The sequence below is a fragment of the Littorina saxatilis genome, linkage group LG11 (genome assembly GCF_037325665.1).
Source record: "Littorina saxatilis isolate snail1 linkage group LG11, US_GU_Lsax_2.0, whole genome shotgun sequence".
NCBI classification, from domain to species: domain Eukaryota; kingdom Metazoa; phylum Mollusca; class Gastropoda; order Littorinimorpha; family Littorinidae; genus Littorina; species Littorina saxatilis.
Genome location: NC_090255.1, coordinates 5,887,501 through 5,905,364, shown reverse-complemented (window position 1 = coordinate 5,905,364; position 17,864 = coordinate 5,887,501). Strand labels below are relative to the sequence as shown.

The following is a 17,864-nucleotide window of genomic DNA, read 5'->3' as shown; positions in this document are numbered from 1 at the left end:
CGCTTCACTGGTCCATATTAGGCGCCCAGGCTCCTAATATGGACCATTTGTGATTTTTTCTGTATTTAATTTTTGCTGAATGTCTATCAAAGCTTTTTCACTCTAATTAGGCCAAACGGTTAACCTAAGAGAGAAGGACAACCAAACACAAAATGAAACTTCTTCGCAAGAAAACAAGCTAGTTATCAGCATGGAACAAAAAGTGGTCCATATTAGGAGCCCTTCCCCTAACTGCCTGCGGCGCTCTTCCAGTAGCGGGGGGGAGGTTCAGGTTCTTCAGCATGTCGCTGATGCAGCCCGGGCTTCTCGATTTGTAGTCTCGCGTGATAAAGCGGGCTGCTTGGCACAGAACTCTCTCCAGCCAGTCGATGTCCCGCCGGAGGTAAGGGTCCCACACGGTAGCTCCATATTCCAGCGTGGATCGGACGAGTGTTATGTACGCCAGGCGCCTGCACTCCTGTGGGCAGTTCCGGAGATTCCGGCGTAGGAAGCCCACAGTTGATAGTTTTTAAATAATACAAAAACGTGGACCACTGGCCCCCAGCCGGAATTTAATTATTCTTCATTTCTGTCATTTACATTTCTTCAAATCATTCATAATTTCTCTCTAATCTGAACACACAAACACACACACCACAACTTTAAGCACAGTTTAGCCTCATTGTGAACATATTTGCCAGTTGCACAGGATTGCAAACTTCTTTTTCCCATTTGTTCTTTATCTTGTGCGAATACGCAGACAGCCCTGCGAGCAATCATGTGTTTATTCAAGACCATGTTTAAATATTTTGGTCCAATCCACCTTTTTGTAGTACACAGTTACTAAAACAACTTTTCTTCACCAAAGAGTGTGAGTAATGGCTGCGCGCATTGCAAGAGGCATGGCAGATACGTGGAAGCGCTATATTTTTCACTTTGCCAACGACCACTTTGACTTCAAGCTAGCGGTATGTTTACTTTTTCACTGACTTTAGCGTGTTAAATTCATAGCTCAGAATTCAGTGACATTCTTTACTTATTTTTGATACAAGTCCATGTAAGCAAGCCAAATAACATTTGTCGTGAAATTAATTGACGGATTGAGCTCCAAACTTAAGCATAATTAATTAATTTGGTTGTTCAATCGACGAAAATGCACCAAAAAGGGCGTACGTTGTCAACCATGGGACATCATTTACTGGAAAGAGTTGTCTCCCTTGTCCTCTCACACGGATAATTCCTTCTTTGACCCATGTAAACGAAATGCATTCGCACAGTTCATCGGAGTTCATTCCGTAACTTCAAAGGGATCTAAAATGACTTGTTATGATTACAAGTGCAGGTTCTACAAATTTGGAGACTTAATTGCCTCTGAATTATGAGCTATGAATTTAACACGCTAAAGTTCAAGATTACCCCCTTTCTTGTTGTTCAGTCTGACCCTATTGAGGTCTAAGGAATGACGTCTCACAACGTGCGTGGTCGTCCTTGGCGGTCAAGAAAGCCGCCGCGATCATTGCGCAGACGACACTTCTACCATTAGACCGCCAATATTTTTTATGTGCATCACGTGCTCCACATAAATCGGCCGGAAACGAAGCAATTGGGAAACCTGGATATGTTGCCAGCCAGTTGTTGTTCTTGCTCTGTTGAGTCTGACTGTCAAGCACTTAGATTGGGACTTAGAAGGCTTCTTCTTCTTCTTCTTCTTTTTTCTTCTAGTTCACACCCACCTTCAGCATATTGAAGATACTGGTGTATTACGTGTATGACCGTATTTACCCCGCCATTTAGGCAGCATACGCCGATTTCGGGGGAGGCATGCTGGGTATTATCGTGTTTCTATAACCCACCGAACTCTGACATGGATTACAGGATCTTTTCCGCGCGCACTTGGTCTGGTGCTTGCGTGTACACACGACATGACAAGTCTTTGTCAGTTTGTGGTTTTACTTGCTCGTCATTTCCTAAGGACACAGTCACAGTACCCGATTGAGGGAGTGTAGGAAAAAGAGGAAGTATGACGAAGACGTCCGGGAAAAGCGATCACGAAGAAACAAACGAACAGAAACCGAAGGACATCTCTTTCCAAGTTTGGTAACATTCTGCAGAAATCTGGAATGCGATTAGAACTCTGCCATACAAAATTACAATGATACACAAATTTCAAAATTAATTGAGAATGAGATCGCCCAGGGTCATACGCAGCACTCAGTTAGAAAACAAGGACAACAATATTATAAACATCATTTATAGTTATACAGCACAGCAGGCGAAGGCTGAAAAACCTAAGACTAAGAGTTTAAGCCGCTTATGTTATGTTTTGTTATTGCACCATGATTGTGGCATAACCCATGTTTGATTGTTATTGTACTGCGGCACAAAAAAAGAGTGTAACAAATAAGTGATGATGTTTCCTTTTTCAGGAGTTGAAGGCCATTGCTAGGACTGTTGGATGTCAGATTCAGATTGATGAGACCAAGTATGACAAAGAGGTATGGTAAATAGCTTACATACATGTATATATTATATAATTAATATGAGTCATTACATTCACACAGAACTACACGTTATTTTGTTTTCCTTGGTAGCCACAGTCCTCAGGGACCATTATTGCCACTTACAGGTGAAAAAGTAAAAAATGATCCTGTAATTCTTTTCCGTGCCAGATTTCGGTGGAGAAACACAAAAACTTACAGCATGCATCCTCCCAAACCGGAGTCACTATGACTGCGTAAATCTAAATGGCGAGGAAAAAACAGCCATACACTTGAAAGCCCACGGGTGCCTGAGAGTGTCTGTGGGAGTCGCAGCCCAAATATGCAGGAGAAGAAGATTGAATATTCTATTTGGACATGCATGTTAATGGTTCTATGTTCTGATTTCAACTGATTGGTAAAAAAAAAAAGGGGGGGGGGGGGGGGGGTCAGTGCTATCAGCTGATAATTGCTATAAATTATACATCAAAGGCAATGAGAAAGATATCAGCTGTCAAACTCAAAGCTTCTGTGAATTCATTAGGACAAAATACTCTTGACTGACTGAAATAAAGTGTAACACTTGTTCAAGTCATTTGGATGTTGACAAGGGGGAACACAATGAAAAATGTCTGGCTGTGGCAGTTGATATGATCTTCTTCTTCTTTGTTCATGGGCTGAAACTCCCAGTCCCACGTTCACTCATGATTTTGCACGAGTGGAAGCATGCTGGGTATTTTTGTGTTTCTATAACCTACCGAACTCTGATATGGATTACAGGATCTTTTTCGTGCTCACCTGGTCTTGTGCTTGCGTGTACACATGAAGGGAGATAAAGGCACTATCAGGTCTGCACATAAGTTGACCTGGGAGATCGAACAAATCTCCACCCTTAACCCACCAGGCGACCATGGCAGGGATTAGAACACTCAAACTTCCGCAGGGGAGGCTGATGTCTTATCCACTAGGCCACAGCACCCAGTTAATATGATAAAGTCAATGTAAATGTGAGTTTAAGATTATGGTTGGGTGTTGTGCTGTTTCAGTCTCCTTTTCTGGAAGTGGGACTTCGCTCAGACGAGGATGGAAAGAGACTCATGCAGAGAGCCACCTTGGGAAGGTCAGTACAGTTAATAACTGATTACAGTGAAGCCCCACCTCTCTCTCTCTCCTCATTTAATATCGCTAAACATCTGAGGAATCGTGTCTTTCAACAGAGTCAGCTTAAAATGAAGGTGAATTTACAGACATTATCAATCAATCAATCAATCAATATGAGGGTTATATCGCGCGTATTCCGTGGGTACAGTTCTAAGCGCAGGGATTTATTTATTTAATAAAAAATTTTATGCAATTTATATCGCGCACCTATTCAAGGCGCAGGGATTTATTTATGCCATGTGAGATGGAATTTTTTTACACAATACATCACGCATTCACATCGGCCAGCAGATCGCAGCCATTTCGGCGCATATCCTACTTTTCGCGGCCATTCCAAGTCACACTGGTATTTTGGTGGACATTTTTTATCTATGCCTATACAATTTTGCCAGGAAAGACCCTTTTGTCAATTGTGGGATCTTTAACGTGCACATCCCAATGTAGTGTACACGAAGGGACCTCAGTTTTTCGTCTCATCCGAAAGACTAGCACTTGAACCCACCACCTAGGTTAGGAAAGGGGGGAGAAAATTGCTAACGCCCTGACCCAGGGTCGAACTCGCAACCTCTCGCTTCCGAGCGCAAGTGCGTTACCACTCGGCCACCCAGTCTGACAGAGTAGGGAGTTAATACAGAGAAACTCCCCGTTTAAGACCTCTACAAATCTGAGAAAATCAGTCTTAAAAAGAAGGGAGTTTTCAAAATGGGGTTACAACTTACATTTACAGCTCTAGATTATGAAATGAAAATCTGAGTAGTAATAATAATAATAATATAATAAATGAGCATTTATATAGCTCAACATCATAACTTTACAATTATGCTCTTTGCGCTTGACACATTTAAAATTAAAACACAGTTATACAAGCATTTACATCTACATTCATAGTCAGCAACGCTTAATTAAAAGCATACACCATCAAACATACATTACAAAAGATTCTTCCACTAACTAAGTAATAAAAACATGAATAAAATAGGTAGTGAAAACAAGGAAATACCAGCTGAATACCCTTAATCAAACAGAACATGTTATCAACAATACTTCTTCTTCTTCTTCGTTCGTGGGCTGAAACTCCCACGTACACTCGTGTTTTTGCACGAGTGGAATTTTACGTGTATGACCGTTTTTACCCCGCCATTTAGGCAGCCATACGCCGCTTTCGGAGGAAGCATGCTGGGTATTTTCGTGTTTCTATAACCCACCAAACTCTGACATGGATTACAGGATCTTTTACGTGCGCACTTGGTCTTGTTCTTGCGTGTACACACGAAGGGGGATAAGTCACTAGCAGGTCTGCACATAAGTTGACCTGGGAGATCGGAAAAATCTCCACACTTAACCCACCAGGCGGCCGCGGCCGGGATTCGAACCCTCGACCTTCCGATTAGGAGGCCAACGTCTTACCACCACGCCACAGCGCCCGTCATCAACAATACTGAAAACAGCCCTAGATGTTTATATACATTATCACATTATCACTAAAACAACAAATACACTACATGTAGTAAAAGGGGGGGGGGGGGGGGGGGAATCTTCAATCTAATAAAAGGGGGTTCCACTGTAAAAAAAGGGAAAGTCGAAGTCTAAGAGAGAGTGTTCTCACACAAGAAAAGAAATGAATTATCTGATATGAGTCTTAAAATTTGACTTTTCAGTGCTTGCAGGAGTATGACATTGTGCACAGAAGTATTTATTTGTGTATGATTTTGTACGGCGCTCGGTACTTTTTTAGGATTTGCGCCATTTAAGTATATTCATTATTTTCATTATCATTGTGTTGATCATTTCAGATCCCTGTATGAACTAATGGCAGAAGGACGCACACTGCCCGAGTTGTGCGCAGACCTGAACAAACTGCCAGATGCAAAGAAGGTAAGGTGATAAATTATTGGTATCTACTTATAGAAAAATAAAAAAAATATTGGTGAATTCTCTTGTTTTACTTGTCAAAAGATTTAATTTTAACCCATTTACCCCCATTGCATGGAAAGTAACTTTCAATTCAAAACTTGAAAATTTTGTTAGGCCAAAAAAAAAAAATAGTCTGTTTACTGACCGACCCTATTTTTTTTGCGCGACCCTTGACTTTTTTTTGGCATTTGGAAAAAAAAATTTAAAAAAATTGTTTTTTTTTGCAAAATAACGTAAAAATATGGTTTTTTTGGGGAAAAAAAAAATCCCGACCTACCGACCCTATTTTTTTGGCCTATGTTACCGTAAACAGACCTTTTTTTTTTTTTGCCTTAGCAAAGAAACTACTGCGAGTTTTCCAAGTTATTAAGGCTCAAACATTGTAGGTAGCCAGTAGAACTTAATACAGATATAATTATATGCGTCATAGGTAGCATTGTGGACAGCAGGTGTTTTAAAGGTCTGCATACTATACAGGAGCTGGGGGGGGGGGGGGGGGGGGATTCATCGGGGCTTTAAGGGTAATGGTGGGGAGAAGATCTATACAAACCTGGGGAAGGATGATTCCAGCAGTTTTTGAACCCTGTTCAGTAAATTAAAAGCAGGGATGGCCAAATCGTCCGCCTGATCGCAAGGGGCGATTAAAAAAATCCGCCGGGCTAAACCGCCCGGCTGGCAAATGAAAATTCTGGTAAAATGCGACCCTTTTGATTGTAATATCAAGTTTTAAAGCAATATAAACACTGCAGATCAACAGTGGTATGTACCGGGCCAGCGAAATGTGTGCTGGGCTAGTGACTTTCTTGATGTTACTCGCCCGGCTTTGGAGTTAACATTTTGAGATTTGGCCATCCCTGATAAGAGTTTGAAAGTACATCACCTTTATATACTTGACTGCGTAGTCGAATGTCCATGTGGGAATGTGTAAGTGGAGCATATAAGAATGTCCATGTGGGAATGTGTAAGTGGAGCATATAAGAATGCCCATGTGTGAATGTGTAAGTGGAGCGTATAAGAATGTGTAAGTGGAGCGTGGTCGAATGTCCATGTGTGAATGGGTAAGTTGAGCGTATAAGAATGTCCATGTGTGCGATGTGTAAGTGAGACATGGATGTGTTCATGACTGAATGCGTAAGCACAATGCAAGGAATGGCCAGAGAGGTATGTGGGAGGTGTGTTTATAACCTGCCCTGTTATATAGTGCTATATGTCTTATGTAAAAACAATGTCCTGTTTGTATTATTGTTATGTACCACGCCTGAATTTCTCTATGAGATAATAAAGTATTCTTATTCTTATTCTTATTCTTATTTCCTGTTATTTTGTTTGTTTGTATGAGTGTTGTTGGCACTGCTTGTTTCAGACAGTTGCTGCAGACTCCATTCTTGACTGTATTTCCTGTTATTTTGTGTATGAGTGTTGTTGGCACTGCTTGTTGCAGACAGTTGCTGCAGACTCCACCTTCAGATTTCAAATCGAGGGTTTCAACAAACGACTGCCTCAGGCCAGCAAAGTGGACAGGATAGAGGTGACAATCAATACAATGGAACCTCTTTTACAACCTTGAACAATCTAAACAAATTCAGGTATTTAAAGGGAGGTAGTTTTGAAGTGGAGGTACAGTTTTAAACATCCAAGAAATGAGGAAGTCTTAGTCTTAAATTTGGGGGGGGGGGGGGGGAGTGTCCATAAGTGGTAATTTTTCTGAGTTTGGCACCTTTTTTTTGCTTCTTCCTTTTTTTCTTCTCTTTGTATCTGTTATATTTTCTGTATACATGAACATAGTGTTTAAAAAAAAAAGTTGCTTGTGAATTTGATAGTGAAACTTGTCATGAATTCAGGGGAAGAAAATCAATTGTAAAATGGATTGATTTTTGTTGGCCCCTGTGATGTTGATAACAGCATGTTCAATATCAGGAAGAGAGACTCAGAAACAAAAAACGGGGGTGGAGGAATTCTGTGATCAGTCTTTTGTGCAGCACAAGGTATACAAGAAAAGGGAATGAAGAGCCAAAAATATAGAATCAGGCTTTCGGGCTGAACGTTTTTCTTGAACAATTTTTCAGGCCTTGCTTCAGTGCTTACCCAAGTTCCAAGGGAAGATCAACCTAAAAGCGCCCGACCACAGCTTTCACCTCCTGGAGTACTATGGTCACGAAGGCAGCAAGTCTCCCGATCAGCCCTACTGGCTCTACTTCGGCCGATGGGTAAGTCAAAATAAAAATGTTGATAAAAGACGAATTCCGTAAAGAACTGTGTCGGGTTTGTATGGGTTGTGAAAGAGTGATTCCCCTTGCTTTTGCGCCGACAAACATTGCCATGCGCTTCCTGTACACGTGTTTGAGACACGCCCCCTCGCTTGTCACTGGCCTGAACGTTTTCCCCATGTGACAATATTTCCCACGTGACATTATAGCAGGCATGAAAATTCTCCGTATTTTCCGTATTTTCCGTATTTTTGAAAAAAATAAACCGTATTTTGTTTTATTTTCAGTATTTTTCCTTTTTTTTTTTTTTTTTTTAAATTTTTTTTTTTTTTTTTTTTTTTTTTTTTTTTTTTTCCTAGTCATAGTTATAGTAAAATAGTTTTGGGGCCATGTTTGAATCCAATTTTAAGGCTCAGATAGCCCCAGATTGCACCAAATTGCACCCTTGAACAAAAAATTTTCCGGACCCCCCTAGAAGTCTTGGCGCTTTGCGCCTGCGAAACTTGGCGCTACGCGCCTGCGAAACTTGGCGCTACGCGCCTTCGAATTTTGTTTTCAGTATTTTGTTTTTTTCAGTTTTCATGCCTGATTATAGCCCAGTCACTCAGATTTGTGGAGTCTTAAAAGGGGGGTTGCACTGTACTTTGTGATTAAGTTTCCTTTTCTGTTCATGAGTTTATAATTATATGCATGCACAGATTAAAGTTTTTCGTTTTCAAGTCAAGGATTAACAGTGTTTGTGGTGTGTGTGTTACAGATAGCCGATGGACAGAGAGACAAGATACGACAGTTTCACCTGCAAAAGCGTCACTTCATAGGTATGTCGGGTTCAGTTGATGTTAGCATGATAATGTGGTCAAATAAATCCCTTTGATAAATCCTCTGAATGGGTGCTTTGTTGTTATGTATTTGAAATATGAAGCATAGCACTTTCTTGAAAACTGAGAAAGGGAGAGTTTTCTTGACCAGAGCTGTCTGCGTGCTACAAATTGCTACGCTGTTAAGCCAAGCTTAGAATTGCTACGCTGAAACAAATAATCACAAGTATGCAGTCCTGGTACTCATTTTTGATTCTCACTCCGTGTAGCGGTCAGAATCTTGGTCATAAAGCATTGTCCACACTGAAAAGTGGCGGTGCAGACACTCTCTTTTGGCCATGATGTTTCTCTTTTCTGAATAAAGTTGCTAAAAATGTATATATTCTTGCGAGAAATAGCCTAAATGTGGATGTGCGAATACATTGTGGACAATGCTACACCAAGACACCAGTTGCTATGCTGGAGGTCCCCCCGCGGGTTAGGGGGAAGAATTTACCCGATGCTCCCCAGCATGTCGTAAGAGGCGACTAACGGATTCTGTTTCTCTTTTTACCCTTGTTAAGTGTTTCTTGTATGGAATATAGTCCATTTTTGTAAAGATTTTAGTCAAGCAGTATGTAAGAAATGTTAAGTCCTTTGTACTGGAAACTTGCATTCTCCCAGTAAGGTAATACATTGGACGACGTTGCAAGCCCATGGAGCAAATTTTTGATTAGTGCTTTTGTGAACAAGAAACAATTGACAAGTGGCTCTATCCCATCTCCCCCCTTTCCACGTCGCGATATAACCTTCGTGGTTGAAAACGACGTTAAACACCAAATAAAGTATGCTGGAGATCCACTCAAAAAGTAAATTGCCACACTTGAGGTTTCACAAGGGATTGCAGGTCTGCGGATAGCCATATAGGGACAATAAAAAAAATTAAAAAAACAAGCCACCAACCAACCATGAGAGCTTTCTTGACTGACGTTGAATGAAATAATCATAATGATGATGTGCATTCAGGTAACACCAGCATGGACGCAGGTCTCTCGCTGATCATGGCCAACATGGGCCAAGTGGACAAGAACCAGATTGTGTTCGATCCCTTTGTGGGCACCGGCAGTCTCCTGGTGGCGTGCGCACATCATGGGGCCTATGTTATGGGCACAGATATCGACTACATGCTGATCCACGCTAAAGGTTGGTGACACAGGATGTGGGGGGGGGGGGGGGGGTCAGGGGGGGTGGAGGGTTTGAGGGGCCTAGGTTATGGGCGCAGATATCGACTACATGCTGATCCACGCTAAAGGTTGGTGACACAGGATGTTGGGGGGGGGGGGGGGGGGGTGGAGGGTTTGAGGGGCCTAGGTTATGGGCACAGATATCGACAGGGTTCGTACAGGTCATGGAAAACCAGGAAAGTCATGGAATTTGATTTTTAATTTTCCAGGCCTGGAAAGTCATGGAATTTCAATTCAAGTCATGGAAAGTCATGGAATTTAACAAAAATAAGAAAGAAAAAAAATTAATCTTTAGCACGCCAGCGGTTATTTTCGTCGCCCAGCCAGTGGTCAAGTGAACGATACCTTCCGCCTGTGGTCCAGTTTAGTGAAATGACAGGACCAGCAAACATTACCGATAATCTGACTGCGTAGCAAATGCTTGACTTGCTTGTCGAAGAGACACTGCGTAGAAACTGACTCAAATTCAGTGCAAAGCAAGTCAGTGTCAAAACTGGCAGTGACAAGACGTAAAAAGTTTGCGTGTTCGGAAATGGCGACCTGTGGATCTAGTCATGGAAAATGTTATTGAGGCTCATGGAAAGTCATGGAAAAGTCATGGAATTTTGTTTCTAAAAACCAGTGGGGACCCTGTATCGACTACATGCTCATCCATGCGAAAGGTTGACGACACATGATGTGTGTGTCTGGCGGGAGGGGGAGGGAGGGGGGGAGGAGGGAGGCATGTCAATGTTGTTTTGTTCACAGCAGGGACCACTGTAGCTTGCAGGAGTGAAACGTGGAAAGCAGTATTCTGCGGATGTTCTTTTTTTGGAACTGTTCTTTTACACCTGTTGATGATTATGCATTAGTGTTTTGTTTGTGTGCGTCAGTGTGTGTGTGTGTCTGTCTGTTTGTGTGTGTGATTCAGAGAAAGTGTCATCTGCCTCTGTCCATGCATATTGTTTAATTCTGCACACTGCACTCATGTTTCAGCACGTCCCAGTCGACACAATCAGAAGCGACGAGATAAAGACGAGAGTATACGGGCCAATCTTCGGCAGTACGGCATGGAGTCGCGCTACCTGGATGTCCTAGTTGCTGACGCTTCAAGGCACGACTTGTGGCGGAATATGCCGCTCTTTGATGCCATTATTACAGATCGTGAGTAGCTGTTGGTGTTTGTTTGTGTGGGTGTGTGTGGGTGTGTGTTTGTGCATGTGGCTGTTGGTGTATATTTGTGCGCTTGTGTGTGGGTGTGTGTGCCCATTGTTTTGAGACAGGATGGAAAAACATGACAAGTTTGTGTGTGTGTGTGTGTACATGTGACAGAGAGAGGAATTTGTTTTCCCTGCTATTAATAATGATAATAATAACTGGACATTTTTAAGTTTCTAACCTATGGCCCTAGGCCCTATTGTGAAACAGTTGCACATCTTCAATTAATTGTTTGTTTTCCTTTGACAGTGGAATATTTGACATCACACAGTTGTCTATATGGTTAGGCAGTCCAAAGCTGAAACAAATTCAGTTACATGTGGGACTCTCTCTTTGGTTAGCCCCCCCTCCCTACTTATGAATAGGAGAAAATTGCTCTGAGGTTTGCTTGACTTTTTAATTAAAAAAAATTAATTGAAAATTCTGCATATTTGATGATGGTTTTAGCTCCTTATGGTATACGAGAAGCTTCCCTGAAGATTGGCGCTGAAAAGCCTGCAGACGCCTTCATACCCGAAGATTGGTTCGTACATGTAGTTTTGTTTTGCATTTTATTACAGCAGTCCCTGCAATGTACGGCCCCCGGCGTGAGCGGACACCTGACATGTACGGACACATTTGCTCCGCACGGAGTGTTTTCCTTCTATATTTGCCCCCCCTTAAACGGACACCTGCAAAACGTGGACGCGGACACTCATTTTCGGTCCCAACAGCAGGTCATACCTCCAATGTACGGACAGACCATCGTCAAATTTTCACCACAACAAAATCGATAACAGAGCAGTCCGGCTCTTGGTACAAAGATCACAGCCGCAATGGTGTGATGACAGTCACTGATAACTTGAGTGCACGTGTACCCATCGTGTGTCTGTGTGTAACCTCTTTCATTGACAAGATACTCTTGTTTCCCCTCAGCCTTGACCAGTGAGTCGGTTGCCTAATCTATGAACCCTTCAGTTGTCTTGCTTTGTCAAAAGTTACGACACAGTCAACTGGTTTTGCTTTGAGTGAACAGTGCAGCTGGCCTCTCTGGCCACAGCCCCCAACAGTACATGGCGGGAGGGAGTGAGAGAGAGAGAAGGGGGGGTGGAAGGTTAGCTGGTTAAACTCTGTGGGGTGTCCGGTGTCACCGCATGTCAGCAGGAAGAGCATTGGAGAGAAATAGAGAGGTGTACTCTTCCACACAATTTCCAAGCATCAGTTGTCACGGCTTGTGGTAGGCATTAGTGAGGGAGAGTGGGAGCTGTGTTATGTACAGTGTATTTCCGACTGAAGAGTGAAAAGTCACTGCCATGCCACATGATCGGCATGCAGTCAATAAAGCCAGACAAGACACAAATAAATTACTTGATTATGACATGCAGCTCTATCTGCTGCTATTTATTCAAACTGGTGTTCAAGCTTATTCTTGCAAAGCATATGCACACGCTCCTCTGTGCTGTGTTTGTGTGGCTGCTTTCGTATGTCAGTGCATGGTGAGTGTGTTCACTGCCTTGAGGATTTATTTTATCTCTTCTTTTCAACACTTTTCATACAAATCCTTTTTACAGAACGTTTAAAGAAGTATTAGGAGTTTATTGTTATTGTTTAGTAGCCACAAGAAGTGATTAGCATAGACTCAATACTGTTGTTTGTGTGTCTCTGTGTGAGTGTATGGGGGAGGGGGTGGTGTGGTCACCCCTCCCGTGACCGGACACCTGCAATGTACGGACAGTTTTGCTATGGCCCAAGGGTGTCCGTTCATGAGAGGGACTGCTGTACATTTCCGTTCATGTGTAGTTTTTCTCTGCTCTCTGCTGTTAAAAAAATTGCTAAGACTGGGGGTGGTCGGAGAAAAAATTAACAGGAGAACAGTTATACCAAAAGAAATTCAGCTATATCAATCTACTGAGTTTGTGTATGTGTGTGCATGCGTGCTTGCATACGTGTGTATGCGCCTGCATGTGTGTGTGCGGGAAAGAGAGACATTGAAATATCAATCCATCTATCTCATATTTTATCATGTAACACTTGTCTGCATGTTGTTTTCAGCAGGGACAACCACCATCCGCAGAGCGTCAAGTATCGTCTCTCCGACAGTTTCTGTGACCTGCTCAACTTTGCTGCTCGCTTTCTCAAGCTGAACGGTCGTCTCGTCTACTGGCTGCCCGTCTTCAGGCCACAGTAAGGGGTCTTTGTCTTGGGAAAAATGATTTGTGTTGATTGGAATGATGGTGGAAGTTCTGATCTCATTAGGGGTAAAAGACCCCCCGCGGGTTAGGGGGAAGAATTTACCCTATGCTCCCCAGCATGTCGTAAGAGGCGACTAACGGATTCTGTTTCTCCTTTTACCCTTGTTAAGTGTTTCTTGTATAGAATATGGTCAATTTTTGTAAAGATTTTAGTCCAGCAGTATGTAAGAAATGTTTAGTCCTTTGTACTGGAAACTTGCATTCTCCCAGTAAGGTAATACATTGTACTACGTTGCAAGCCCCTGGAGCAAATTTTTTATTAGTGCTTTTGTGAACAAGAAACAATTGACAAGTGGCTCTATCCCATCTCCCCCCTTTCCACGTCGCGATATAACCTTCGTGGTTGAAAACGACGTTAAACACTAAATAAAGAAAGAAAGATTAGGGGTAAAATCACTTGTATGCAGCTTTCAGGTAGGCAAGAGAGAGATGCTGTATTGTATTGTAATTCTTTTCTATTTGACAAGGAGCGTACAAGCTCTTTTTAATGTGAAGGAGTAGAGAGAGACAGCAAATAAGAGCACAAGGGTGTGATGGAGTTTGTGTGAGTGTGTGTCACTGTGTGTGTGTGTGTGTGTGTGTGTGTGTGTGTGTGTGTGTGTACACATGTTTGTATCCGAGTGACCGCTTATTTTGCCAGGTATTCAGAGGCCAACGTCCCTCGACACCGCTGTCTACAACTGGTGTCAAACTGCGAACAGATACTTAACACCACCATCTCTCGGCGCCTCGTAACCATGGAGAAAACCGCAGAGTGGCAGGTGTGTTGTTAGCATGAATATTTCCACGTCGTCATGGAATTTTGGCGTAACTCGATTCTTTTGCGATTTTGATGTTTTTCAGCTTTAGACTGAGTAAATCCTTCTCCATGAAAAGTATTCTCTTAAATATGAATGACAATGCATGATTTAACATTCTTGTATCTTTCTGTCCATGCCAGGAACGAATATAAACACTATTTCACAATCAATATAAACACTATTTCACAATCAATATAAACACTATTTCACAATCAATATAAACACTATTTCACAATCAATATAAACACTATTTCATAATAAAAATAATCAGTTTTGTCCTTCTTCTAAAAAGCTGTTGTAAACGAGCTACGGACATTTTTGACGACGACTTCGATTTGTGGTTCCTGAATGTAATTTTGTGGGCAGTGGAATTTTTGGGGTGATGGTGGTAACTGCATAACATCTAGACATCTCTGGTCCAGAATTCAGTTTGTACAGTGGAACCCCCCTTTTAAGACCCCCGATTAAAGACTTCAACCCTTTTAAGACCTTGTCTTTTTGCATTTTTAGTTCATAAGCCTTGTACATTTACACCCATTTTAAGACGTCCTCCTTTTTAAGACCAGATTTTCTCAGATTTTGTTAAGTCTTCAAAGGGGGGGGGGGGGGGGGGGGTTCCACTGTATTGGCACTTAGCCAGGTGCTTAGCTTCTGTCCTCTGATAGTCTCTTTCTGAGGCCAGTTTTAATGTGTTGTATGTTTGACATTTCAGGCAGAAGAGGATTCAAGGGGAGCAACTGTGGAAGTCGATCATTACGGTGACAAGTCTTTCAGAGAACGATATTTCAAAGCCAACCGCACAATAGCAAAAGAAATGGAGGCGTCTGGCAGCTCCTGAGACAGTGTGTGTGTTGGTGTGTGTGTGTGTGTTGGTGTGTGTGTGTGTTGGTGTGTGTGTGTGTGTTGGTGTGTGTGTGTGTGTGTGTTGGTGTGTGTGTTGGTGTGTGTGTGTGTGTTGGTGTGTGTGTGTGTGTTGGTGTGTGTGTGTGTTGGTGTGTGTGTGTGTGTTGGTGTGTGTGTGTGTGTGTTGGTGTGTGTGTGTGTGTTGGTGTGTGTGTGTGTGTTGGTGTGTATGTGTGTGTTGGTGTGTGTGTGTTGGTGTGTGTGTGTGTGTGTGTGTTGGTGTGTGCGTGTGAGCATGGCAATGTGTGTGTGTGTGGTAATGTGTTGGTGATTATGTTTAGGCAAGTGATACATTTGGAATGTGTGCGTGTGTGTGTGTGGTAACATTCAGGCATGGGAATTGTCCGCCGAAAGGCAAATTTCCGCCGAATTTTTTTTTTGTTCCGCCGAAAACGCAAAAGTGTCCGCCGAAAAAATAAATGGGGGAGGCAAAAATGGTTTTAAAAACTGAATTTAATGGCAAACTTGGAGTTTATATGACACCAAATTGCACCAATTGGGTTCTTTGGAGAAGAAAAAATCCAGGGGGACATGCCCCCGAACTCGCCTAGCAGGGCCAGGCGCTTCGCGCCGTCAACTTTGCCATTACTTACAAATTTTCAGCCTTTTTTACTTTTTTCAATTCCCATGCCTGAACATTTTGGTGAATATGTTGAGGAAAATGAGTCATTTGGAATGTGTGTAGCATGGGTTTGTGTGTGTGCATGTGTGTTTGTGACAGTGTGTGTGTACTGTGTGTTAATATTTTGGTGAATATGTTGATGAAAGTGAGAAATTTGGAATGTGTTTGTATGTCTGTGTGTGTGACAGGGAGAGCGGGTGCTGCATAACAATCATTTGAGGAAAAGGAAACATTTGGAATGTATGGAATATGTGTATGAGAGAGAGAGAGAGTGTGTGTGTGTGTGTGTGTGTGTGTGTGTGTGTGTGTGTGTGTGTGTGTTTTGTGTGTGTTTTAGAGTGAAATAAATGTACAACAGACAGGCTATAACGCTTGTGATATATAATATTGTGTGCATATACACATACTTTTAATAAATCAGGGTGTACAAATAAGTCTGGTCTGTATGTGTGTGTGTGTGGGTGTGTGTGTTAAAAACCAATTACGTTGACAGTAAATAATGGATAATACATGTAGGTGTCTGGAACTGGAAAACAGCATTTTCACTGTGTCAAGTACCTGCAAACAGGCAAAGTCGCGGGATTGGGTCAGGGGAAGTAACTGGTCACAAAGACGCTGTTCATTTACAGTTATTTCCCTTGGATACGTTTAGGTTAGTTTGTTTCTGGCGTTCAAGAAAACAAATAATTATGGTTTTTTTTTGTTTCGCTGTTGTTGCACTCTTTACTTAAAGTGTTATTGTTGACACAGATCAACACTTTCGATTGCAGTGAAATAAGTGTGGGTAGCATTGTGAATGCTAGGAATTTTGTTTGTGTGAAATAAGTGTGGGTAGCATTGTGAATGCTAGGAATTTTGTTTGTGTGAAATAAGTGTGGGTAGCATTGTGAATGCTAGGAATTTTGTTTGTGTGAAATAAGTGTGGGTAGCATTGTGAATGCTAGGAATTTTGTTTGTGTGAAATAAGTGTGGGTAGCATTGTGAATGCTAGGAATTTTGTTTGTGTGAAACGAAACATGTTGCACTGAGTGTGTGAAATGAATCCTGTTTGTGTGAAATGAATCCTTTATTATAATTGGCTTTACAGCGACAATAACTACAACAAGAATAGAACTAGAGAGAGAAATAAGGAGGAGAAGTGTATGCGTTCTCGCATTTGGGTCAGTAACTGAAGTTTTCGAGATAAAAGCCGCGGGCATGCATAATCATATTACAGTGGTACCTGTCGGAAAAGGACACCTTTGGCCGGGACTGACCCGCCAGAATTGTCCCTACATTGGTAAGTTGTGCCATGCAGTTGCCTGTCATGGCACGCCGGCAGAAACTAGAGGGGGGAGTTTACGTCCTCTCAGAAACTATTTCTATTTGGGACAAGAGTTGGTGATACGCTAAGGGCACGCCGGCACACTTTAACTTACATGTAGATAATAGACACTGAAAAGGACAACAGAGGGTGTCCGTTCATTGGAGGGGCCGCGGCACTGTAACATCGTAAGTATCACTGTACATAAGTATCACTGTATAATTATTCATTTCGTTTTGAAGTACTGTGTGTATTTTCTTTTTGTCACAGAGAGGTTAGTACACGTACGCGGATGAAACAAGAGACACTGAGAGATAATCGAACTGACTAACTGACTAGTTGCTTGATAGCCGCGTGTGTATTTCGGGGTTAGGAGTGGAGTGGGACGGAAGAGAATGTTCCGGTTAATTGTCCTTGCATTGCTTGTTCGCCGGTGTAGACTAGGTTGTGTTTGACCATTTGAAAGTACAGGCGATAGAATCAAGTGAATTCTTTTGAAATTTATAGTAGGGTGTGTGTATTTCGGGGCTAGGAGTGGAGTGGGGCGGAAGAGAATCGTGTTCCGGTTGATTGTCCTTGCATTGTTTGTGCGTGTAAGTTGTGCCGGTTTGACCACCGATTTGAAAGCACAGGCGCTAGAATCATCAAGTGAATGCTTTTCGAGACTTGATCTCTCAGTTACTGCTTCAAAATTGGTCTCGTACGAGAGAACTGATGAAATGATGAGTTATTTGTTTATTTATTCATGTGTTTACTTATTCGTTTATCTGTGTAGTCACGTATGTCTGTCTGTTTGTCTGTATGTATGTATGTGTTTTTATTTATATATCAATTTGATTATTTGTATTTATTTATGTATTTTATTATTGGACGGGAATAGAAAGCGTTCCATAAAACTGCGGCGGCACACGGGAACGTTGAGAAGAGTGGGACTTACATGTAGTTATTTCACGGCCGTGTAATAATATTTGTCATTTTCAGAAGACTGGTGTGCTCGTTCAGCTCTTTAGTACAGACCGGAGCACCTCC

General features: G+C 42.1%; 1 protein-coding gene across 1 annotated transcript; it reads left to right on the top strand.

The window, feature by feature from the left end:
- Positions 1-810: 810 nt before the first annotated feature.
- On the top strand, positions 811-14,890 carry LOC138979624 (tRNA (guanine(10)-N2)-methyltransferase homolog). The gene is made up of 13 exons (XM_070352346.1): positions 811-947; positions 2,406-2,474; positions 3,503-3,576; positions 5,411-5,492; positions 6,973-7,059; positions 7,598-7,738; positions 8,496-8,556; positions 9,562-9,738; positions 10,755-10,922; positions 11,424-11,499; positions 13,008-13,139; positions 13,848-13,968; positions 14,720-14,890. The coding sequence occupies exons 1-13, from the start codon at positions 858-860 to the stop codon at positions 14,843-14,845; spliced, it is 1,404 nt and encodes a 467-aa protein (XP_070208447.1). The 5' UTR covers positions 811-857; the 3' UTR covers positions 14,846-14,890.
- Positions 14,891-17,864: the final 2,974 nt, after the last annotated feature.